The sequence below is a fragment of the Pseudoliparis swirei genome, chromosome 14 (genome assembly GCF_029220125.1).
Source record: "Pseudoliparis swirei isolate HS2019 ecotype Mariana Trench chromosome 14, NWPU_hadal_v1, whole genome shotgun sequence".
In the NCBI taxonomy this organism is placed as follows: domain Eukaryota; kingdom Metazoa; phylum Chordata; class Actinopteri; order Perciformes; family Liparidae; genus Pseudoliparis; species Pseudoliparis swirei.
The window spans coordinates 6,435,105-6,461,777 of NC_079401.1; the positions used below are offsets into that span (position 1 = coordinate 6,435,105).

Consider the following 26,673-nt stretch of genomic DNA (forward strand, 5'->3'; position numbering starts at 1 on the left):
CACTAGGGATGGGCGATATGGCCTAAAATCCATATTGCGATATACATTGCAGCTATTGCGATACCGATATATATCACGATATATACTGTAAATCATAATAGAACCATTTCAGAACAGGTTACATAGACTCTAAGGAAAGCCAAACTGCTAAATGTATAAAACAAAAGAAGAAAGAAACTTAGTATGTCGTTTTGAGAACATTTATTGTGCACACATACAATTTTGAAATGAACATGAAATTAGTATAATACATTTTTTGAATAAAGAATACACTTCCAGTATAAGGGACATATATGTCAACTAAAGAACATGTTTACTTTCAAGTATAAAATTTCTTAACAGTAGTGCCATAGACAGTAAAAAGTGCAAAAACCGTGCAGAACGCACCAAATGTAGGTAAAAAAAAAGATGCAAAGAACAGAAAAACAACAAATCTTAGGAATGGGAACTCACTGAGATTTTGTGTTTACACCGTTTTTCAGTTGTTACAGGTCTAAAGATTATTCGCCAGGAACACAAGCTTGTCCACAGTCTCTGGCTTCAACAGAGACCGATGGCATGTAACTATGTTACCACCAATGCTAAATGCCCTTTCAGAAGGAGCACTTGTGGCCGGGATGCAGAGATATTTCTGGGCGAGTCTTGCCAACCTTGGAAAATTAGTTTGGTACAGCCGCCACCAGTCCAGTGGGTCAGTCTTCCATCAACCTGCATTGTCTGCAGGTAACTTTTCAGCTCCACTTCGATGGCCTTTCTGTCAGCGAGAGCGGCTGTGCCATCGGAGGCCTTTTGAAAAATGCTTCCCAGGCTCCGTTTCACCCTCTTGGCTTGCCTCTCAACAGGTACATCAGCAGCTTCAGCACCGTCAGCTGCAACTTCTGTGTTTGTGTGTGGCTCTGTGACCATTGGAGCTTGCACCTCCAACAGTGACTGAATTTCTGCCACCGCTCTGGTCTTCATGAACTCCTGGCGGTCATCAGCTATATATGTATCTTTGAACCGTGGGTCGACCAAGGAGGCCATATCCAGAAGGTCAACCGTTTCTGGGTCCGAGTACTTCTCGTTGAGGTACTCCAGGATGATTTTTCATGTCCTTGGTCAGCTCAGTGTCATCTTCAGCTGCAGCAAGAACAGTGTTATTAAAAAGATGGAGAACAGGTTTGATGTAGGACACACTGACATACTGTTCCCCAGACAACGCGTCTGTGAATTCCAGCAGTGGGCCGAGGGTCTTGCTTACAGATTCCAAGACATCTGTATCTTGCCAAGTGGGTACCAGGTGCCTGGTTTTCCTGTTTGCCCTCAGTACCTGTGATAGGGCCTTCTCTTGTTCTAGCATCCTCTGGATCATCATCTGGCGTGAACCCCACCTTGTTGGTGTTTCTGTGATGAGTCGATGTAAGGGAAGATTGTGTTCTGCCTGGGCTTTCTTCAACTCTTTTCTTCTATTCCAAGAGTGTGAAAAGGAACTCACAATCTTCTTGCACAAGGCTACCGCGCGGTCGATTCGGGGTCTTTCACGCTTTTTTCTGTTGACAAATTTGTAAGATATTATTAGTTAATTTAATCTATAATACACACACACACCCACACCCACTGCGCGTCGGGTCCGGTTCGCCCTGTCAGTGCTTATTTTCCCGATAATGACCGGCGTTCTGGACAACATTATCCCTTACATATATCATATAAGTCAAGACCAACATAACAGCGAGAGACATACGAACGTACGCTCACCACTTTTGTGAATGCCATATATAGGCCTACAGTAGCTTACATTAAGATTGCATGATAGGAATAGATCTATTCCGATTAGAAATATAATCGGATCAGAAGGGTCCATTTAAATTTTGCTATCTCATGTTAAAATATTATTATATTATGGACAAAATGTTTTAACCTACCGATGGCAAGGTGCAACCTGTGTCCGAAGCATTGCAGCCTGGTCCAATCATTCAGAGACGCGGCCTTGACCACGTTCGATCCATTATCTGTAGTGATGCACACTTGGCGTTCTTCTTTAAAACCCCATGACTCAAGCTGCTCCTTGAGTCCTTGTGCTATCTCCTCGGCCGTATGTTCAGAGGGGAAGTACGACGTCTGCAAACACCGGCTGCCAAGATTCCAATCGTCCGTTATATAGTGAATGGTCAGGCTGAGGTAAGGCTCCATGGTACGGCTCGACCACAGGTCTGTTGTAGTGGCGAAGTATTTCAAGTCACACAGCTCTTTTTCAACCTTTTCGCGGAGCTCGGCATACAATTTTGGCATCTCTGTTTCTGTAAAGTATTTGCGGCTAGGCACCTCGTATCGTGGATCAATAGCTCTGATCATGGCCTTAAAGCCGTGCCTCTCTACTGCTTGAAAGGGGACCATGTCCTTACACAAGTAGACCCCTATGGCCCTTGTAATTTCCATCCATCGCGGGCTCTTCCTATTGTAAGGTGTTCCCTTTGAAAATGATTGTTGGATGGAGGACTGGATCGGTTCCTGTTTTTTCTTTACTGCGTTCTTCGGACTTGAGCTTGGGGTTGGCTGCATTGCCTGGCTCTCATGGTATTCACCGATATGTTTCGTTTTGAGGTGGTAAAACAGGTTAGTCGTGTTACCGCTCTTAGCCAGAATTGTTGCCCCACACACTCTACAGAGTATAGCTTGCTGCTGCTCGTCGGTCCGCTTAAATCCGAACCAATTCCAAATGATGGAAGTTGCACCTTTCTTTTTCACCAGCTCCTCCGTTTGGCTTTCAGCCATATTTACTTAGATGATGATGCGTTGATGCCGGTCGCAGCTCGTGGCTCTTTTTAAATTTCGCGGGTCGCGGACGATGCGTTGCAGACGGTTGCAGCTCGTTGTCACGGTCGCGACCGTGTCACCGGGCTTGACGCGTGGGGGCGTGGCGGACTCCGCTGCCGCGCACACACCAACAAGCAATCACAAATCAACGGGACTATAAGAACCCCAGCTTGACACCCACGAGTTGTGGGATCATTGTACTATTGTCACATGCGTTATTGTTATACGTAATGTACACCCGCCAGAGGATTACTCGTTCCGTCAGCAGCCAGCCGATCATCCGTCTGCCTAGTGCCTACCCGTTCCTGCCTCGCGCCTCCCGCGATCACCGCCCGTCCCGCTGGGTCCACATCCGCTGGGTCCACATCCTGTACACATCGTGACACTCGTGGCACTTTATATTTCGCGGGTCATGGATAGATCGCGTCAAACATGCAATATCGCGATAGAGCAATATAACTAAGATCTCTATCGTAGGCCATTTTTTATCGTTTATATCGTATATCGTTTATATCGCGCATTCCTACTGTACACGACAGAATAAATCAGTTGTAATGAGACATAAGTGGAGGAACATTTAAATCTATTACAGGTTGGCTGAGCTGGAGCCTTTCCACCTGGGTGAGGTTAATAAGTTGTGGCTATGTCATGTGCCGTAATTGGTCGTTCTGAACATGCAAATGGTCATCTCAGTGCAGAATTGCACCAGTGGAAGCAAATTAATTATCAGGATAACAATATAACTTTGGCTTGCTATTAATGGACTATATTGTTTTCATTAAGGCTATTCAAGCAAGTGCCCACTTGAGTAAGACATAGCAGTCCATGGTGCACAAGGATTGCTTGGAAAAAGGAACTTTGTGTATTCAGCAGTATGAAAAATTGGCCTTTAGTATTCTATAGGATAAGAGTCCGATTACTATTTGATTTCAAGCCAGAAGTCATTTAAATGTAAATAATCCCGTGCTTCCTGATTGATCATTTGTACTCTGTGTCATTGCACAGCCTTGAACTTGCTCCAAAGCACACTGGCTGACCACTTGTTTATGCTCTATCATCACGTGGACTTGTGTGACAGGTTTACCAGAATGGGTTCCGAGCGGAAAGGAAGCGCAACTCTGCCGCTTGATATTTGATTACAGCTAATAATAGAAAAAGACAGCTGCCTTTTCATTGATCGGTCTTCAGTGCCCTATTTATGAGCCCTCTCTCTCTCTCTCCCCCCGTCTCTCCGTTGTGTTCAACCGTCCAATAGAAAAGAAACATCGAATACAGCGTTCGCCGCTGGTTAGCATTTTCAAACTCTTTTAATCCATCAATTTTCATTTGCTGCGTTGTTTCGGAAAGGCTCCTTTTTTATTTGGGGGGTCAAACAGGACAGGGATAACAGGAGGGGAGGGGATGTGGGAAGGAAGTGGCTGAGCTTGTTTGTCCGCCAGGCCTTTGTTTGTTTTCCTGTCGGACAAACCTCTTTAGAAGGTCGGCTACCTGAGGCCTGCCGATGGAAATGAGCTACAAGCAGCAGCAGTAGTTATTGAGAAGTCAAATGAGGAATTGATAAGATTCATCTATCAGCGATGGTGCAGCAGGCCAGCCCGTCCAACTGCTCTCGCTCTGGGTGAATGATATTGAGTTGTTTAATTTTCTGGACAGTCAACAGCGTCCAGTCAAGTTTCATCCTGCAGTCATACCCCGTTGTTGCTGCCTCGTAGCATTCCTGTTGCGTCCGTGTGTAGCATAGCAAGGCAAGGTGTAAGGTGACACTTTTGCTTTTAAAGACCCCCCTCCCCCCCCCCCTCCCTGTTCATATAACGGCAGAGCGCTTCTCTGTGTTATTTCATTCCAGGTGCTCTGAAACCAAAGATGACGTCAGTGTTCGGTGTCATTTGCTGAGGTGGACAATTTTTCGTGCCAGAGAGATTAATCGCCTCAACCCCCATCGCCCCCGATCCATTTGACAAATCTATTTCCTGTGGAGCGTCACACAATTAAAGCGTGATCAGACGGTAGATAGGTTTGTTTGTCGTCGAACTGTAAAGCACGTTCAGCCTCATTGATGTCAACGAAACACCCGGGCTGCTGCGTCATTCACAGCTTTTGTATTCGAGAGAGAGAGAGAGACACACGGTCCAGCTGTTTTATTGAATCTGGATCGAAAAGTCATGAAGCTGGTTCTCTGACTCATCAGTTCTGTGATGCTCCGGGTTTCACAGTTAGTGTCATCGGCCGGGTGGAGGAGGAGGCAGATCCAGACTTCCACGTCCCAGCCGCCACCGATCTTCGTTGTCTTCTTCCTAATCCAATTCCGATGCAACAACAACAACATAAATGTTCTCGCCACTGTGCATTTTTGCGGTCCGGTAAATTAAGAAATTGTACTGAAACCGAGCTGGAAAGATATCTTTGAGAGATGGGTGAAACATACAGGTGAGGGATGGAAAAGAGATGTGAAAGGGAAAGGGGGAGGGGGGGGGGTTGGTTGGAGTGGATGAGTTTAGAGGACGGATGCTGAGGGGAGGTAGAGGAGAGTCGGGCGGGGGAGGAGGTGGTGCTCTGGTTTCCTGGGGGGATGGTGGTAAATGTGACGAGGGAACAGAGACAAGGACGGGGCTGATCTTCATTATGCGACTGCAGCAACTCCCTGAGCACTGCTCACCTGTATTGCTCTGTTGTTTGATCAAGTCTCGACTTCATACACTGGAAGTGGTTTCCCATTAGGAAATAATTCAGCCGGTGCTGATTTTAATTTGCATATAATCAAGTTCACCAGGAGAGGGATGGAGAAAGAATATATAATGTGCTTTCTGGTAGAGCAGGGCATGAAATTGGGGAAATACCTTTTAACATCAGCATTCAGGGCATGTCACTGTAAGCACAGTTTTTCGCCCGATCACATAGTCCACCCCTTTTCCAATGGAGAGGCACAACAAGCTGTGATTCAGTGTAGCTGTCTTTCTATTGGCTGGAGCTGTTAAGGGGCAGGACCTGGTGTGCAGGAAGAGGCTGGCTCTAGGCGTGTATGTGTGTGTGTGTGTGTGTTTGGGGGGGGGGGGGTGGCTGGAAGTGTTTCAGCCAGATAGTTGGAGTAGACACTCTTCTGCTTCCTGCCTGCCTGCCTCGCTCGCTCGCTCGCTCCCTGGCTGAGAGACCGAGAGAGAGAGAGACATCCAGAGAAAATCCCTGTCTCGGCATGGACCTCCGGCTGCAGCACTCGGCAGCTCGCGAGGAATGACAACAGTTCACATGGTCATTAACTCCAGTCGCTGAGGCTGAAGGGAAAGCTGCACTGAAGCTCGGTGTCACAGGAGCACCGGGTGCCTCCTGTGTTCGGGACAGCAGACGAGACGGAGGCACGCAGCAGAGCCCGGACCCAGTGGAACGAGGTGGGAAAGAACCGTCATCTCGGCTGGCTTTATCTTCTTTCTTTCTTTTGTCTTTCCTTTCGGTTTTTTTTTTTTACAAAGATTTTGTTTTTTTGCAGGAGTTTTGCTGCAGTGTGCTGCATACCAGTCTGGGTGGGGAGGGAGGACAGGAGATGTTTTATCTGTGTGAGAGGAAGCATGTGAGGCTGTTAAAAAAAAAAAAAAAAAGGAAGGGGAAGAAACTATAGTGCGTGTGTGGGGTAAATGCACAGTACTGGGAGCATGCAGCCACCCAGTAACTACGCTCACTGCAGTTCCCAGCACTGTAATGGACTTTCTCTTTCGGCTCCAGGGGGAGAGGCGTTATCGCAGCAGTTGGCTTGCCCCCCTTCCCTCAGTGCAAATGTCAGGAGCTTTCTCTTTTTGCCACATGGGCTACACGTTTCTCACTCTCCAGAGAAAAAACGTGTCGTGTTGTGTGACATCTGCGCTGTCACTGCTTAAGTTATTCCCCCCCCTACAGTAACTATTTGTTACCCTCCACATAACAAGGGTTGCACAAAAGGCTGTTTGTTCACAACAGGCTCTGGAGGTTTGACACATGGTTGATGTATGTGGACACAAATATATCCGGAACTTCATAATCAACCTCACGTGTCAGATGAGGCATGGTGTCTATCTAGATTTAGCTCCGCGCTTAGACGCGAGGCCCGGAGCAGCGGAGCAGTGGACGCCGTCGCCTGCGTGGAAAAGGCCACGGTGGTGTCATACATCTGGCTGTGGATCAAGGGGAAGTGGGTGTTTTCCAAAAATGGAACATCAGTTCAGCCCTTCCTGTTTGCGAAAAGAATGGGATAAGCCCGAGACGAGTCCCCGGTCCTCACTGCGAGACCCCGTCGGACAGAAATCCCCTTTCTCGGAAACGAGTCTCGAGCAATTTGCACCTCGAGATGGCATTAAAAGGATTTAGTCGTCGGTTGGTTTTTCAGACATCTTCTGCATGAAAGAGGGAGTCTGATTGCTCCGTGACACGAGGGTGAGTTTGCTGAATCATTCGGCTCTTATGTTTTCAAGTGCTGTCATTCGTGGGCTTAAGATTTCAACTCATTTGATACGTGTTCACTTGATATTTCACCGCGAAGGGCTTTAATCCGCCGTCGTATTTCCCATCCTTGATTTTAGGGGAAGGAAAAAAAGCCACTGTAGGTATACGCGCTTCTACAATTTTCACCTGGGACCTTTAGATCAAGTGAGCTCGGATATCCTGTTAATCATCATGTTGATCCAAACGCCGCTGTTCAACTCCGGGTGCCGACTACACTGTAATTAGCTGTAGACTTGCCCGAGTCCTGTGGTGAAGCACAGAGTAGCGTTCACACACTAAACAAGTCCATTTACAGAATGCAGGGGTGGATTTCCATCCCAGACACGAATGCTGTCTCCTTTTTAAAGAAAAAGCTGCATCATGTGTTCTTTGTGAGGAGACGGGACCAAGAGAGGAAAGCCCAGTCCCGCAGTATGTGCCGGGCCATTCGGGTCACTGTGGGTCAGCTAAGGCTATTCTGATATGGGGCACACCTTTCTGCTGACTCAGTGAAATCCTTCTCGTGTTGCCTCTGAACAGTAGCTTAGTCCCGGTACAGCTGCTGCTGAGCCCACTCACCCATCCTTATCGCTAATGGCACTTGATGATATTGAACTCAAGGAGCCGTAGCTTATGCCAAAGACAATTTCATGAGCATCATAACATCCGTAGTATTAAACACGAATTAGGCTGCAGGGTATAGACGGGCCCTGATCCTCTCTGGAGGATGCAAAGGAACATTCTGCAAGCCGGTGAAGTCACGCCGAAAGCCGGGTTGGCTCCGCTCGGGACATTTTGATCAAACCTTTACCGTTACGCTCACTCAATTTCCATTACTCACTGGAAACGGAACCTTTTTCCGACTGCACTTCAACAATGAAGCCCTCTCTCCGCACCCTCGAAAAAACATTGACCACTTGTTCCTCTCGGCCATGCAAATGACCAGCGGAGTGTGGTTTGCCGGGCCTGAAATGGTAATAAATGGAAATGCGGCCACTCGGGTAGCCGGCTCGCGTTTGGCTCTCGTCCGTCACGGACATTTGAGTTTCTGCTTTATTTTGCCGACAACACCTGGCTGATGCCACAGCAAACGTTGTCACAAGGCTTACGGCCAATGGCGACCCGGCCGCTTATCGTCTCTGCTGAGCAAAGACAAGCGGCCGAGATAAACTGCGCCGCACAGACAGAGCGCACAGATACCGGGCTAATGGGTGACTACATGCATGGCATTCAGAGGTCAAGCCAATGACTTTCACTCGAGACGCCCCAGCCCTGCTGACTCTCATTCAATTAGGCAGGCTGACCAAGATAATGCCGCTGCCAGCTGGCCTTAGTAAGCGTCGGTAATCCATGAAGTCTAGTACTGTCGTGCTTTTCTTCAATCTCTGCCCTGCTTTATCAGGTCAGCCTGTCTGTCCACTGTTTATCCCGGGAACACATCGGGGATCGCAGAAACCCAGGTACTAAAGACAAACAGGGTATACAGCGACGTGCAGGACCTTCACCTTTCAGATTGTGTATAGCTGAACATATCAAATATGACACGATCAATTCTGACAGTTCTGTCGCCCGACTGAGCGGCCACATTAACATCCACACACCAAGGTGCGTCTGGTGTGGCCATTAAGGCATCTATTTCAGTAAAATACCGTGTAAGCCTGACATTTGTATCGGGCTCTACTTCCATCCGGACGGGAGGGCCTCTCTCTGAGGTCAGAACACTCACTGCACTGTATGGTCCCTCCCTACCTGCTGACCATCTGTCTTTCCCTTTATGCATTGTCCCGACCACTAAGCCCAGCGTAAACCAAGCCAGGCCTGCATGCAGTGTGGGAAGCTAACGGTCGGCCCACTCGATTTTATGAAAGCTTTGGGTGCTCCGGACTAACCCCTGCCCTCTGCACAACGGAATAAGAAACGTCTTTGGCTGCGCTCACCAACCACAGCGCGACTTCTTCCATCGTTTGAGGCCAAGTCGTTACGCAGAGCAATGGCGCCGTTGTCCCTCCACACACACTGACTAAGTAGGTTAGCTTGATCGCAGACTTCTTAAGGTTTCTAAAAATAAAAAGGGATTAATTGTAAAGGTCACATCTGACATGATTCTCTTACCCGACGTTCTCTTCCGCAGCGATTGGCTCTGCCCCTGGGGAGATGGTGTGGAACTAAATCCTGCGATTGGGCGAGGAAGCTTCTCATCTCATTTCACATGATCTGCACTTAAGCGGGACGATATGATGAGCGAGACGACGGTCAGGATTCACGGGCTCGCGGGCGGATTCAAGGGGAAGCGTCTTTCTGCCGCTCGTCTCCCAATTTGTCATTTTTGACCGTAGAAAAGAAATATTTCACATTCCGAAGGGTTCGTTTCATTCCAAAGCCAGGATACGTGGCTTGACTCCAATGGGTCGTTTCTTTTGATGCTTAAAGCACTAAAACAAAACAAGAGCTCACGTGTCTCCAATCACAGCGACCACGTTTCAGACCGAGACGCTCGATGGTTTTTACATCGACAGGAGAAAGATAATGTGCCCGAAGGCCCTGAGGGCGGCGCACCTGTACGACCGCGATGTCAGGGTTTCCGTCCACAAAGGGAATCTGTGAAGGAATGTCTTCGTCCTTTGACAGCAGTGCAGATGGCTCGAGTGCAAGTCTCAACATGCCTTCATTAAGATCAAGTGGAGTTTGTCATGCGCCTTGTGGAGGTTGTTCTCACAGTACTTAACGTTTCCCTAATGTTTGCTCCGGGTCTGTTCTCCGTGGACGCTCTACATTTGTTTCGAACACTAAACGGGGGAATCTTTTAACCAGAGCTGCATGTTTTTACAACCCTTCTCCTCCCTCCGTCTGGTGTCCTCAACCCCCCTTTTTCCCGCCCCCGGTTAGCAGAAAAACATTTCCAGATGGGCCAAGAAAAGAGCTCCTTGTCGTAGCTTATTAATGGATGTCGTATGCTCAAGCTAAAGGTCACTTCCTCAGATTGTCGCCCCACCTATTGTCCCCCTTCTCTCCCGAGACAACAGAGGGACACGAGATGAGGCCGCGAGCGCAAACACACACTCCCCACACGGATGTGAACCGACGGTGGGAGACCAGTGAGTATTGCGGGACACCGGGCCGCGTCGTAATCGCGTCTGGCTCTGGCATATGCATCTGTCTCGGTCCCTCTGTGGCTGCTGGACGGCCGCCCGGAATAGTGCCGCGTAGCGCGGTTTTCTATTGGCCGCACCGTCATTTCCCCCCCGTCTCCGCTCGGACTCGACGCCTCGCGGCGTGGACGCGGTCGCCTTCGCGTGCAACGTGCCGGAGAGCCAGCGGGCTCGCGGTCACCTCGCACGCAGCGGCCCCGCAGCTGTGATTCGAGGGACTTCAACTCAAGTGGCTTCTGCATAACCTCACAGCTGCTTCCTCTCCGGTTCATCAGCGCCAGTGCTCTTCGGAGCGAGCACCCCTCCGGGCCGGTACTCACGCAAACTTCAGATTGACGTGCGTACACAAACACCGTCGGTGCCTGTTGAAGCCCATTAGATAAATGGTCGCCCGTCACATTGAGCGAAACGTTTTCTCACCCTCTGTTTCTCTCTCTTTCATTTCAGACCACTGACAGGAAGTGCCTTGCGAGACGACATCTCACTTGAAGATCCACGGGCGTCTCTGAAGAGGCTCCAGATCTTTCCCTGTCTCCGTCCTCACCCGTTTGTTGGTGCCAAAGCTCTGAGGGAGTAGATAGCGAAGACTTCTAAACAATAGGAAACCACATACTTTGTGTTTTAGACTGCGCCATTGCACCTCAAAACAGCGCCACTTTTTCCCCTCCCCCCCCCCCCCAAATACCCGCCCTTGCACAGATCTCATCACTCACACGAAGGTCATCTCGGAGACATCGGCACAACAAGTAGAGCTCGTCTCTGAGCATGCCCCCTCTGCCGTGTCCGAGGTCTGCACACGAGACTTACTGATTGATGAACAATTAGCCGTGTGACTGACATACCCCACCACAGCAGTGCAGTCCCATGCACCGCACACAGAGACATTGCCAGTCCATTACCTCCACTTTCCCGTCCGCGAGGACATACCCCATTCACCGACCTGAAGCAGATTCCTTCTCGCCGCATGTTCCTTCAGTTCTAGGCGCTGTGCGTTTTATTTTTTCCACTGGAACGCTCAGAGGAGAGCGTCCTCCTCAAAACCAAGTGGCTCCACTCCACCCCGGCTCCACAGACATGGCTCTAAACATCGCCTCGATGCGGGACACAAAATGGCTGACCCTGGAGGTGTGCCGGCAGTTTCAGAGAGGGACTTGTTCGCGCAGCGACGAGGAATGCAAATTCGCCCACCCGCCCAAAAGCTGCCAAGTGGAGAACGGAAGGGTGATCGCCTGCTTTGACTCGTTAAAGGTAAGGACTCTCACACGCAGCAGGGAACTGCTGTGTCCAAGCAAGTTAAGGAAAATATAATCCGATCGCATCTCCGCGGCACCGATATAGTGTCTGAGATCAAATGTCACACAATGTGGTTCCTAATGGTCGGTGGGTGTAGGTTGTCTGCTCAAATTAGCATATGTGTCAGGGCTCCACGCTGACCTATGGAGCTAAAGGCCAGAGAGGTCTGTTGTCACGTCCACTGCCACCACAGGTGTGTGTGTCTTTAGTTTTTTTATATGGTAAGTTGTTTGAATGCTACCATGCCGTGTCCGTCATCTGTTTATGTGGGCGAACATCTGATCGCCATAAGTCATTCTGAGACTTCTATTCCTGGGTTGCACGTCAGCTGTCACACACACACGACCAATAACCGACATAAACAGCCGGAGCTTGTCGCGTAATGTTCGGTTCTCACGGATCCATTTTCGAGACGTGGCTATTCTTCATTTTTTCCGCAGAATCTAAATTTGTTTTTATCGACTCCATGTGGTCGATAAAGAAATCCACTAGGGGTGCGTTAAAAGTATTTACTCCTTTCATGAAGCCCTGCGGCGTATTTGTTGACCCGTCTCTTACTGCACTGTTTGCTCTTCATAAGTGGTCAAATATCTAAAGTCTGTTTAACACCAGACACTTCCTAAGTCTCCCCAATTTCGGCGAGGTCGCTTCACACGAGAGCAAATGAAACCGCTGCATCCGGGAGCAACCCATTATTTTAATGCTCCGTTGCAATCTAAAAAAAACACAGCGGTGACAATGATAAATAGCCAAAGAAACTAGAGCAGAACACTGAAACTGTGGCGAGGTGGTCCGTATAAACCGCGGCTGCGTATCACAAATACAGCAGTGCGGCATGCGGCGTGCGCGTTGCACATTTTTCAAGGTTGTGCACAAGGTCAAAGAGACTCGATTCACATCTGTCCTTGAGTGATGCGGCGAATCGTCCCACGTGTTCACGTCGGGGGCCCGATCCCACGAAGCCGTCGCCTGCTTCTTCCGGGCTTCGAAGGCTTCGCTCGCGGCCGAGGGACATTCCTTCCCAGGCGCCACGCTCCTCGAGCCGGTCGATGAGCAAACGGCTGACCGCAATTGGGATTGATTTGTCGCCGCACGGGACTTTGCTGTGCCGTGAAAAACTCCAAATTCATGCATCGCGTGTTCATTTAATGAGCCGCAACACCCGTACAGAGCTTCGCGGCTACGACCCTCCCGTACCACTGCTTCCTATATGTTCCTGTGCATATTGTGCTCTGGTTACGGACACATCAGAGTGCAGCCACTCTCTCTCTCTCTCCGCCCCTCTGTCCACCATACAACCCAGTGACAGAACGAGAATACAGGAGTCTCTGTACTTTTAACTCCGACTCGCCCCCTTTTCCCACAAAGATTCTCCTCGTGACAGCCCAGAGAATGAATGCTTTATTATGCATTAGGAAATGTGTTTCGCTCCACGGCGGGCTGATTTCCACCCCATTACGCCCGTATCGACTTCCTGGGTCTTCTCATCTGATAGGGTTATCACGCCAGGCTTGTGTGCTGCCAGGCGTGAATTGGCCAATGATCAGAAGGGCTTCTTTTCATAAACACGGGAAAGGTACGGCTCAGGAGAGGAGTGGAGTAGGAGGCGTAATGCCTTGTCGTCGTACCTGTCGAGAAGCAGTCGGCAAGCATGCCAGAAGTTCAGTGGGCAATTTGACTGCTCTGGCTGTTGTTTGTCGAGTTGGTAAAAAAAACAACAACAACAAAAAAACACTCCTGCCAAGAAAATTGATTCCCAGTAGCCAAATATCACATTTTGCATTTTGTAAATCATCTTTGCGCCATGATTTATTTGAGATGTTTTTCTTTCTTTTTCTTACATCATTTATAATCTTGATCCATTGCAAAAAAAATTCTAAATGATTCAATGTAAATTATAGGTGTCTCTAAACTCTTTGGAATCCTCTTCTGCGGCGTGGCTTTTTCAAGGATATCGTGCGTTCTTCCACTCCGTGGGGATTTAGTTCCGAGGTCGCTGGGTATAAATGACATTTGAGAGCGTAATTCGGTTATTGCCGCTGCGCGTGCATCCTTTCTTATTGGCGAGACCTGGAGAACAACCGGGCCTTTTTCGTGTCTCTGATGGTGAAGTCACGCGGGCAGGGAAAGAGACGGGTGCAGCGGGGCTGGGGAGTTCCATGATATATGAAGGCGACCTGAATCCCTGCCGTTGCATTTTTCTGCCCGTGCACTTCGTACGTGTACTTCCGTGTCCTCGGAATGACGGTGAGGAATCATTCCCGCGTGCAGCTTCCCGACTCGGCCGCGCTGCTCTCAGCATTTCTATAGTGTCATATCGAGGGAATATATATATTTTTTTGTCCTCTTGCTCGACACCGCGGGCTTAAGAAATAGCCTCTGCGTGTTACATTTGTCATCTCTCGGAATAGAACAAGCCGCTTCATCTCTGTCCAACTAAAGCTGTATCCACAGTTGGTTGGTAGACGTGACACAGCTTGCCAGGTATCATTCATTTCCATTCAGACGTGACGGGAAATGTTTGACAGCGGGGACCTCAACGACGGGAGCATTTTTTCACTCATTCAGAGTTCCCATTTCTCCTCAGATCCATATCCCTGGAGGCTAGTCTCTGCTTTACATTTTAAAATAGTAAAAAATTGCACGTCAACTTTATCAGCACGGACGGGTTTGGTCGCTGCCAAACACAATGTCACATTTAAATCTCTGGTCAGAATACAGATCGTAGTTGTTTGAACACATTTAAGAGTCTGAATATATTCCAGTTGGAGAGATTGAAACATCGTTTCATCTTTCCAGCCGAACAGCCCCTCCCTGAAACACCCTTCACCGCAATTAGCTGATCAATACGGGCGCGAGTGCATGCGTCTCACAAACGACGCGTCATGGTCCAAGCCGTAATCCTTCGGGCTGTCTGATACTTGTTGCGGTGTGACCATGGAAACCGTGACTGAGTGGCGATGATGGGGAGGAGGGGGCGAGAATACCTCTTGTTAATGGACTAAATGCAATCACACCCAGTCATGTGACGATGTCACGTTGGCTGGGCCTCTTGACAGTGGCCTTTTGTGGACGCTTTAGTCCTCTGCTTTCCCATTATTCTCTCTGCAGTACTGCCTCTGGCCCCGCTAACTGAGTTACATTTCCTCCCTGCGCAGTGAAATACTGTTCACGTCCACAGCGTCGGTCTGCTCGTCAGTGCACACTGCACAGATATGACTAAACACACGTGGGCAGATTTGAAATACAGCAGTTAATAAGCAGCTCATGGAGCGATTGGGATAAAGACGGCTATTTTGCCGTAATGCATACAATGTGTTTATTTATTACCTTCGCATTGAAAATGCGGAAGGTTATGTTTTGATCGCCGTGTATTTATTTATTTATTTAATTATTTGTATGCGTGTTACTCGCATAACTCAAAAAGTATTAAACGGAATCGCATGCAATTTGGTGGAATGATTGGTTATTATCCGGGGACCATTTGATTAGATTATGGGATCGATTGGGTCAAAGGTCAAGGTCATTTAAATGTCAAAATCTTCTTTTTACCACTTGGCATGCAACTAATGCCAAAATGTTCATAATTCAATGCCCAATCTTGTGATATGCGAAGGTATGCGCTCTACCGAGTGCCCGTTCTAGTTTTACATGTCAAGATGTCGTCTTTGCAAAACCCTGAGCTTTAGATAACTGCTAACCTGGTCTGTTAAGATTTCCCCCACTTCTTCTTTTCGTACCAGTCATATTTTTACCAGGTGACCTCCACGCCTGACTGAACCCCAATAATCTGAGAGGGGGGGGGGGTCGGTCCGGGGCATACCGGCGCTATCATGTTTCGTCAAGTCGCGGTTGTTGTAAAGGAAGTGGCGAAGCAGGAGGAACAATAGAAGCTACTTTTCAGGTGTGTGGGGCATTTTCTCATCTGTGTCCCAGACTCTAAGTAGCCCCCTCCTCCCCCACCCACTCACCCTGAGGTGCCCTGGTTTCCCTCACTTTGTAAGGACATCTTAATCCGGATTTTGCCTCTTTCAAAGGAGCAAAAGTGTGTTTTTTGGGGGGTGTGGGGCACGGGGCGGCCGAACCCTGTGTAAATAAAGACGCGAGAGAACGTGGCAAGATGGGGAGGTGTTGATATCTGAATGGGCTTCGAGAATAAAGGAGGGGAAGAGAAGAAGCGATTCAGCCGAAGGAGTGAAGAAGTAAAGGCGGAGGCAAGTGACAGGCATCGCCAGGCGGGGAACCACAGCGACATTTTTAAACCAATTATCCACGATTGTAATCAAGGATTCAGAAGGAAAGTGCTCCAGACCTTCAGTTAATCTGTCACCCCGTCGCGAGCAGTCCAAAAAGAAACCAGGCAGAGAATGTTAAAGCAAACCTAACACAGCTTTTTATAAAGACTCCTCTGATTCACCTCTAAACTTCCCCGCCCTGGCCTTATTGCATTTTTTGGGGGGGGATCCTTCGGAAGCTTCAGTGAACATGAATTTAATGCCCATGCCCCTCCCCTCCACTCTTGTTTTAAAAGATGGGCTCGGCCGCATTCCTCAGCGTAATCCTCTCAAACTGGGCCACACCCTGGGCAGAGCACACATGTGGAGGGGAACGCTCGCAGTGCAGCGGGAGTTGGTGTGTGTCCCGTCCCCCCCCAGGGTCATTCACACGGACACAATGCGGCACCGACTCGGGCTTAACGCGGGGCCGCACTGGACGCGGGCATGCTTTGATGACCGCTGCCGTGCCTTCGCCGGGCCTCTTCCGACTCAGACACGCACTCTCGCCGTGTTGCCCTGTGCAAACAGTGCCAAGTTGTATTTGATCCGTGTGATTTCAGCCCCCGCGGCGGCCCCCACGGTCCAGCTGATCCCCAAAAACAAGTTCCAAAGATAGGACGAGATAAGAGAGAGGGCGCCAGAAGATCAGCTCCCCGTCGAGGTCCAGGTCGCCCGTCCTGGGCTTGTAGTGGACGTCTCACTGGAAAAGGTTGGATGGCAATAAGAAAAACACACGTGTCATGGTTCCATTTATTTATTTCATTATTTCTCATCAAGTTTTATTGGCATTTTCCATCTTCCTTCGCTGTAACCTTTGTGTATGTATTTTTTATTATTTGTTTTACTTTGGATAAATCTCCACAAAGGTCATTGATGTCACTACAGACTACGCAGTACCGCACCGTATCAATGTTGATCAGAGAGGCTGATCATGTTGGGTACATGTTGGCATTTTAGTTGGGCCACTGCTCTGACCCACATGTGTGTGTGTGTGTGTGTGTGCATGTGTGTGTGTGTGAGAGAGTCCCAGGCTTCTCTGTCTCCCTCTGGGTCCAGCTGCAGAACTGGACTGTAGCTCTAGTATTCTCCGAATATTCAGACATTACATTAAATTATTGAAATGCAGTACTACTGTAATAATCTATTTTTAATGGATTAGTCCATTTCTGTATAGCTGCTATGAATAACAGTTTGTTGCTATGCACATTAATCTCCATACACAGCGAGAGGACTATTTACTTTCGGTTTACAGTTTTCATGGTTGGCATCAGGAATCTTTGGTGAACATTTTTGCCCTTTTATGCGGCAGCCAAACTCAAAATATTACACAGAAACAACTAACTGAGCAGTTCAAATGTAGACTGACAAAATAATAATGACACCGAAGGGACTTTAAGTCAGAAACATGGTTTTAGTTACGCAATATCTACTAATACACAGCCTTTGTTATGTCATCGAGGGGAGTTCTATTTTTGAGCTTAAACTCCATTACATCTTCTCTTAAAACTGCAAAATGTGTGGCGCTACCGTCGGTCATGTCAATTTGAATAGTCGGTGTCCGCCTGCAACATGATGGAGGGACCGAGTGCTGAGAATCTGCCCATCTGCTGTACCAGTGTCTCACCTGGTCTCAATCCACCCACCATCTCTGAGTCATTCCTTCTCTCTCTGCTGCCCACAGTGCTGATGAATACTAGATTCTCTGCATCATTTCCCGCTGTACAAAAATAATATAATAAAATAAAAAACGAAAGTCAGTGCTGCAGAATCAATGCCGTCCTCCCGTTTGCTGATTTCCAGTCCAGCTGGACTCAAACTCCCTCAGTGCTGCGGCAGCGTTGTGAGCACCTCTGCAGTAAAGCTGGGGGCGGATCAGGCGGAAGGCTCGCTGCGGGCTTGACCTTTATTATCGCTCTCATTAAATATTGATACGTAGTTTCATCATCACTCATCAGACAGACTCAGGTCGTCCTAATCTATTTTCTTCTGAGGGTAGCATTTATTTGTCTGCTATGTTCAGCGGCACCCTGCCGCCCACGACTCCATTTAAAAATGTATATCATGCTCGGAAAATCAATAGCTCCCGCCATTGTTTTTTTAATGAGAAGACCAGAGATTCCTACCCGCTAGTTCCTATGCTCCCCGTATACAGTACAGAAGCATATGGTCCGTATTAAACATAAAAATGTACCGTTGCGAAGGAAATGTGGTGACTCTTCTCGCCTGGCTTCTTTTGAATTCTCCTCTGATGATAGAAATTGTCACTTACAAAGACACGGAGCTCAAGATGCTCCACAATTCCCACACAGCGAGCCCCAGCTCACACACACACACACACACACACACACAAGCTACAAACAGTTAGACAGACGGGGCCCAGCTGTCTCCCTGGGGCCCGCCTCTATAATGAGACAGAGATCTTCTTAATTGGCTCGATCTAATGAGGCAACAGAAATGTGATCTTGAGGGGCCTTCCACTTTTTTGTCTAAATGACTATTAGCCTGTGTCAAACAGGCTGCTGTAAACCAACCTTAGCGTGACATCCCAATCCCACGTGAAGGTGTGTCGGTGCAGGAAATGTGTCAGCCTCTCTGTTGCTATGTCAGTATCCATTCCTTCCATGTTAATATCGTGAGTCTGAGCGGCGCTGCCGGTGATTGACATGAGCCTGCCTGGTAAAGAGCCGGTGAAGTGACAACGCAGTGTGAGTTTGTTCCTTCGAGTAAATCATAGCCCTCGTAGCCCTCGTCAAGGGTCCTTGTTTTCAGGCAGCTAGGGCTACCGTTAAGATATGCGCCAAAATAATCCAGCACCAAGTAGCATTGAAACGTCTCCAGTCATACAATACCTGCATTGGATTGTTTTTTTATACCCAAATCTTGACAAATAAAGGACTTGTTATGGTTTAGCTCACGGCCAATCACTGCAAGCGTTCTCCGATTCATCGGGGCGTGTGATTGGTCCAACCCCTGCTGCCTGGGGTGCCGTCGAGTTCGATGTATTTGAGAGAGTTGCTGGCCGAGATGGCCACCAAAACTGAACATCTCCATTTACATGGTGGGCATCGAACGATGCAAAGGTAATAAAAGAAGGTATCCAATGAAGTAATCGATTGGCGTCCGTCTCCCTTCAAGGTCACTGGTTGCGTCATTTTTTTTAAACGACACCCCGACAGTGATGGACTCCGCGTTGACATCGGGACTCAATCTCCAAACATGCATTTAAAAAGCTGGGGCTTTTTTGCATCTTCGTCGTACACGCGATGAAGAGACACTCATTTACTCATCATGTTGAAGATGAAGATTGAATCAATGTCATTTATCCAAAGTGACTTACAATAAGTGCATTCAACCATGAGTACTAACCCGAAAATGGACGATTACTCCAAAACGACTCGGCTGTTGCAGTCGGCGCCACGAGGTTACAGTCAATGTATTCATGGACGATCCAACTTCCCTCAGAAACCTCGGGCTGATGGGCCCGAGCCTAGCTGGATGAAAGTCTTAGAGTCGGTGTAAACGACTCCTGTATTAGTGAAGGAAAGGCTCACAGCTGTCTAGTTTGAGAGTGAGCAGGGTATTGTTGGACATGTTTTCATACCAATCGACACTGCTAATTCAGATCTCACTGCTGATTCTTGAACAATGCTTTATTGACGCAGGATCAGGATGAATTTGACAGAACTTGACGTCTGTTATTGAGGCTTGAATTGCAGTCTTTTCTACAGGGGAACAGTAATCACGTACACACCCAAGTTTATGTCTGCGATCGGGGAACGCTGTCAAAGCTTCAGAATCTCCCGATGGCCCAAAACACGCACGGTCACATGAACTATTCTCAGCAGGGATTGTTTTTTAATACCCAGTCCAAGCTGGAGGTATTATTTGTATCACACCCCTCGCCCTTTCTGCCATACCATAAAGGTCACAGGTCAGGGCAGCATATCTGTGCCTGTGCGTGTGTGTGTGTGTGGGGGGGGGGGGGGGGGGGGACATGCAAAGTTCACGGTCGAAAGTGAGATGGCCAATTTCACACCCAGCAGATGCCTGCGCCAGTGACCCGCGGCGACAGGTGGGGGACACTAATTGGCAGCGCACACCGTCACAGACTTGGGCGAACCCATGGTGGGTGCGGGAATGAGGGTAGGACAGGAGGATGAGAGGGGAGGAAAGGGGGGGGGTTGCAAACCATTAAAACATCCATGAAGGGATGAGCGTCAGGTTTAATGATCACACACACACACAGCATTGGTAGCAATTTATTCTTGCTTTCTTTTTTCATTTTTTTCATTTCATGGTTGATGAACAAACAGATGTTGCCTCTGAACACCGCGGCGCTCCGATCCCATTCCGTTCACGTTTTCCCGATCTCCGAGTCCCCTTTTCCTTTCCCTCTCGCTCGGCCCGGAGTCACGGCTCACCTCAGACAACTCGGGGGAGCAACAGAGAGCAGGATGATGTCATGGGTGAGATCAATATGTTTACCTGCATCAGGCGCTTTAAGATAAAATGCACCCGGCAGCTCAAAGGCTGTTTGAGAGTCTGTGCCCTGGTTTATTGATCTCATCGATTTAAGGGCACTTATTCCTGATAACCAAGGATAAACACTGACTCACTGTTCTCCACCCTGTGAGGACGTCTTTCATCATATCCATAAGGGCTCTCTCTCCTCGGTCCGAGGGGGGGCGAGAGCATCCTCGGAGGCCTCGTCATCACGACCAAAAAACAACATGCCGATCGGGGCGACGCGGCACCGTCGTCCCCCGTGGGTTGCGTATAGCAACCGTGGAATCACACAAGGCATTTGTGCAGCGTGTTTTTGCAGGACGTTGTAGAAAAACAAGACAGTAGGACTTCTCTCGTGATATATAGAGCTGTGATTTACTGTGAGGCATTAGACCCCAAATATGATCAAAGACCAGGGAGACTGATGTGCTTCTCAATCCTCACCGGGGGGGACCGATATCCCTCGACTTCTTTTCGTCAGCAAGCAACCGAAGCTTTAATCTCCAAACTGGAGAGTAAGCAGCCATCCGACGTCTCTGCCCCTCTCTGCTGAGTGCGTTGGAAAGAGGCTTTGATGAATAGATCTGCTCTCTCCCTTCCATCTCATTATCCGCCTTCATCTGTTTTATGGATTTACACAACTCCTCAACACGCTCCGACACGCAGTCGATAGTGTCGGCGGAGAAAGAAGATGTGGGCTAGCCTTTGTTTTTTGGGCTGGGGTGGGGCCACTTTCTGCCATTGTTTGTTTAATTTCTCTCTTCGAGCGGCGGCTTCGATCGCTGGGGAGCGATTGGAATCGAGGTATCCGTGAGCACATGTAAAATTAGGAAATTAAAATCAGGCCCACTGGCTTACTGCGGTTTCCTCTCGGGGCTGTGGCACAGTTCTCCCCGAACTAGGCCATCAACATCATGTAACCCATTTCCACGGAAATCTCCCTGGAGCATGGCGAGCTGAAGTTCCAGGCGGCTGTCATATCGGTGCCGAACCGACGAGGTCGCACTTCTGAGCATAAGGAAATGACAGCTTGTCCCAAGCAGGCCAAGGCCTCCGTGGTTTAGCTGTGACTCACCTACCGGCAGACTGAGAGCAGACACGGTCGTAGCCGAGCCCGTATTCGTGTCTATTCTTGTCTATTCGTATCTATTGCGGGCGAGTGAGAGACACTTCGGATGGCGTGATTACGTGTGTCCCTTTACGTGTGTGTGCTCAGATTAGAGGAGCTCTAGAGGGTGGGTTTCATGTCTCAGCAGGTCACAGATGATCAGATTAACTGAAGCAGGGCTCCGGCCTCTATAGCTGGATTAGCCACGGGGACCTGGACTCTCGCAGGTGCCTGGTGACACAGTGGCTGGACTAGTCTAGGACTAGTCTTTGGAACCATGAGACCCGGGTTCGTATCCCAGCCCAGATGCCTCTTTGGGGTCGGCTGTAGCTCATGAGCGGTTGACCCGTAGCCACGAGGTATCCGGTTCGATCCTGAACCCCCGGCGCTCCACTGCAGCCCACTGCTCCTTAATAACCGGTCAAATGCAGAGAAGAGTTTCCCCGCGGGGATCAATACAAGTGTACATTTATTTTCCTCCGTTTCTTTTTCTTTCTCTGACCGCCCAACAACCCAAAGGACCGCTCACACCGAGGCCCACGCCGCAGCCATCGCCTGACTGCTGATGATCTACTTTTAAATTACCCCGTGTTGTTTTTTATTTCGTTCTATCCCGCTGTTCGACTGCATGGAAGCTCCTTTGTGGCAGATGAAGAAAAGCCGCTTTCATAGCCCGCATAAAGTACAGATCACTGCTTTTAAAAGAATATCGTCTCTCCCCTGCAGACAATTTGGGAACTTTTGGTGCAGAAAATCCCCTCAGAGTTTCATAAAGAAGAAGGTCTTTTCGAGCGTCCTCTTAATTGATTGCGGTAAACTTGACTGCGTCTTTGGATTGGGGCGGTGCTGTAAAGGAGACGGAATCGTCTCACGCCATCTCTCTCTTCTTTCACCTGCAATCAGCCACGTGCTCCACGGCCTTCGCGTCACACTTCAAGTCCAAATGCCTCGGGACGCGCGGCCTTCGCGTCTCCCAGAAACTTCGGACCACGTCGTCAACGCCAGCATGTGATTCTTCAGCCGATGCGCAGCGCTCTGCGACGACTCCCAGGCCTCGCCGCCGTGATTCGCAAAGGAAACGACGTGACCTGAAGGAGGGGCCGGAGAAGTGCTGAAAGAAACGTTGTCGGTCGAAGACGATTGGACAAATCCCGTTGCTTGAGGAACGAGCCGTGTGGACACAGTCGGCCTTTATTACACGTCTTACATGAAGGCGGGACTGTTTACTCTTGTACTTTTATCCTGCTCCCCCCCCCATCCTCCTCCTCTATGCACTCCTCTCCCCAGCTATCCTCATCCTCATCTCTCTCTCGCTTCTTGGGTAATCTCAGGCGCGTCAGCAGCAGCAGCAGCATGACTCCATCTGTGGGATTACACAGCTGGTGAAACAAAGACACTTAATTACTGCTGAGGCAACTCAGTTGTACATGTGTGTGTGTGTGTGGATATTGTTCCTAAGTAACCCGGTCTCCGCCCTTTGCACTCGGGGTGTTTTCTTGTTTGCATTCACTCACATTATCACTTCTGTCTACTAAGCTAAGCCACATGTACCTGATTCCAATATAATCAGCCGGGCTCCTTCTGCAGTTTTCCTTTTTAAATGACTTGTTCTTACCCACCGCTCGCCATCGATTCTTGTTCTCCATTACCAGCCCAAATGTAAGCAAAAGGCCTTTGGCTATCTTTTCATAATGGATCTTCAGTGGTTCCCGGTGTCCCGGACCCTCGCTGCTTCAAACGGATCCATTAGTCCAAACGGATCCATTAGAGCCCCAAAAAACTAAACAGGATCCTTAAGAGGGAGCATTCTCCGCGTTTGAGGATGAAGGGAAGGCCCTGTCCATGTGCATCCACAGTCTCGCTGCTAGGATCAGCGGGTCTGCCTCTTTTCTTCCGCAGCCTTCTGAGCACTGTAGCGCCCGTCCTGTCGGTGTCTGATAGCTTCCACAAGAGTGGCGTCCTTGTGAACTGGTATCGGCCGACCCAGAACTAGCGGTTAGCGCACCCCGGAAAAAACCCGTCTGGAGCAAACGGGAGAAAGAAAGACTTCATGACAGGTTTTTTTTCTCGCCCCGTTGATGGGTTTCATCTTCTAAATGTGGCGGCGAGGCAGAACCTCCTGGACCGATCGTTTTCAGGAAGTGGGCGCAAGCCAAGAAATGCTCATTTGGGTATTTAAATCCACAAATATGAATATCTGTCAACAAAACAGGGCACCCAGAGGAGGAGCGTGAGCCACGCGTATTTCTCAACAATGCAAATGACCGAGGCAGCATGTAAACGCGGCACTGCAAGGACATCAAGGGACAGAGAAACTATACCAGGAGACATTGAGAGACAATGTCCCTCCCCTCTGGTCAGTGGGGATACAACAGGTTCTCCGACTCTGCTCTAAGGGGATTACACATATCACAGGCTTCATGTCAGAAACATTAGTGTCAGAGAAGGACAATCGGATGAGCGGGAGGAAGAAGACGTTGCTCCAGTTTCTCTCACGGATGCAGCCTCCCAAAACTATTTCATAAGCGAGACCTCACCTGTTGCCTGTTGTGTGGGTGAACTTTCTGGAAGGCTGTGCCTCTGGGCGTGATCGCTTTGGGCCTCCGCAGCCTCGACGGCGCCTTCAGTCGTCACAAGTAGCCACTTGTGCTGCTGACTCTGCAACTTTTTTTTTTTGCTGTCGTTTCCCATTATCCTCTTCTCCCCCCCGCCCCCGATCGATCTTACCGGACTCCGGTCCGCCAATAATGACCGTGTTTACATGCATTCGAATAAGTGGCTTAGTCGGACTGAAATGGAATGATCCGTTTCATGTCAACACCTTTGTTCGACTATGTGCGGTCCGACTACGATCCGATTAACACCCCTGGATAACTCGATCCGATCCGGTTGATAATTCGACTATCGCGGCATGTAACGGTGAATTGGAATAGGAACTGGACTTTGCGTCTTTGCGCATGCTTGAGATCCCGCCGCCCTCCTCCCTCCTCCCTCCCAGGTCGTGACCCGGAAGTCGAAAGAGACGATAAGTCGTCACTGCCGGGAGCCTGGCCGGCAGAAAACAAACAAACAACGCCAATAGCGCCGTTTGCATTCGCTGTACTCCTATTAACATCATGCAAGAATAGTAGAGGGATGTAGCTTCGCCTTGCTCTCTGTTCGCCATCTTTCTCCAAATGTTGATGTTGTTGGTAGTGGTGAAGAGGTCAAGTGGAAATGGCTGCATCACCACGAGTTGTAATGAAAACAGCGCCACCTATCGTATCGGATATGACATGCTTTCGGCCAATGATTCGAATTACTCACTGCCATGTATATTGGGAACACAGCAGATCCCCCAAAAGATAGCATAGTCCGACTAAAGCAAGATTCGAATTATACCATCATGTAAACGCACTGACCGACAGTCGCACCGCCATTGATCACGTCACCGTGCACCCCTCCCTTTCTTTTCTCTCCGGGAGCCACTCTCCGTCTCCGGCAGGCCCGAGGATAGAGCGCCCATTGAGGGGCGAAATGCAAATGGTACAGTGGTGCACGGAGGGGGCCCACAGCTGAGGCGCTAATCTGCAGAGGGGGTGGAAGACTGGCTCTCTGTGTCTGTGCCACCCACAAACACACAACAGGCATCATTCTGGCCATTCAGCCGGGCTGATGAAGGGGGGGGGGGGTGGAGGTCCGGGGGCTCGAAGATGGCTCGGGGTCGGAAGAAGGCTCTCATAAGATACAGCGCAGCGATACGAAAAGAAAAAGAAGCCCCGTCTGGTTCACATGAGGAACATATTCATTCTTATAATGGCGTCTGCTCCATCCAGACAGAGCGGGTACAACATTATCAGAGGCGAGTAGAAGTACAATGGAGTGGCTTGCAGGCAGTTAAAAATGTGTCGACGGTGAGACGATGAATGTGTGTTTCCGCGTTGCCATAGCCGACGTTGTGTTCAGCAGGAGAAATGTTGTCCCCTCCGTCGCTGGGTTGGGATGGACTGCCTTTCTCCTTTTTGTGTTCTCATGCCAGTGTGGTTACTGTGACGAACGTCTGTTTTTCTCTCCCTCGGCTCAAGGTCGGTCCACTGGACATCGCGTGCCCTCGTCTGATTCGATGCTTCAGTGGAATGCTGAAGGGACTTTTTTTTGTTTATGGAATAACATCGTTTTTACTTTATGAATTACTGAAGAAATCCATTGAAGATGAAAGTTGTTGTGGACCATTCAGTGGAATGTTAATGGCCTAGTCGGCCTTCAGTAGATGGTCGTATCAACAACAAAAAAGCAGCATAATATAGCAGCCGATATCAAGGAGTGTCAAAATAAAAGCCTCCGGCTGGTGTTGGATGCAGGAGGAACATTTCACACCACGGTTGCCTGTTTTACAAATAAAACAATTGCCAGATGAATTTCCATAAGTAATTAATGAGCCCTAATTACAAGAACTAAAAACAATTAAAAGAGCCCCAATGGGGGAAGTGAGCATAATCCTAATCTGTTTATAGCGTTAGCTGCCTTTATCCCCTCTCCCCCCCCTAGCACCCTAATAAAATGGAACACATTTTAATTCATATTACCACTGTGTGGGAACTTGGCAGACAGTCAGTGCTATCTTGCTGGCGATGACTGTGGGGATTCGAGGGAACATGCCAGCAGTAATGTCTCCTGGACCGAGGATCTATTTCAAGTGAAAACAACCGATAATTTATCTTTGATCTCTCCTCCGTTGTTCGCGATTCTTTTTCTTCCACTGCGACGCGAGGAGATAATTATCCAATCTGAATCAAAGCGGCTATTAGCGCGGATCATCGAATCTCATACACACACAAAGACGAGAGACCCTCTCCGAAAGGTGTAATTTCGCCGTGTCGCTCTACGGCTCGGCGCCGGGTGCATCGCGGAGGTGCCTCGGTGCTTTCAAAGATCCTTTTCATGGACGGCTGCTCGGAGGCACTGATGAATGGGTTTCTGCTCCGCTCCGAGTGGGTGGCTCAGACAGAAGGCACAGTGTGTGTGTGTGTGTGGGGGTGTATATGTGTGTGTCTGTCACCTTCTCAAAGAGATAACGGTCTGAAACCAGATGATGCCACGCACGCCGCTTTTTCAGCACCGT

At 49.0% G+C, this 26,673-nt stretch overlaps 1 protein-coding gene across 7 annotated transcripts in view; it reads left to right on the plus strand.

Moving 5' to 3' along the window:
• LOC130204665 (muscleblind-like protein 2a) overlaps positions 1 to 26,673 on the plus strand; it is a 46,607-nt gene that overhangs the window by 791 nt on the left and 19,143 nt on the right. For 5 of the 7 annotated variants that reach the window (XM_056431557.1, XM_056431561.1, XM_056431562.1 and 2 more), the window contains exons 1-2: positions 5,879 to 6,176; positions 10,836 to 11,636. In XM_056431557.1, the coding sequence (XP_056287532.1) occupies positions 11,253 to 11,636 (384 nt within the window). In that variant the 5' untranslated portion in view covers positions 5,879 to 6,176; positions 10,836 to 11,252. Of the gene's footprint in view, positions 1 to 5,878; positions 6,177 to 6,903; positions 7,192 to 10,835; positions 11,637 to 26,673 lie in introns of those variants that run through there. The other 2 variants (XM_056431559.1, XM_056431558.1) reach the window with 2 other exon arrangements.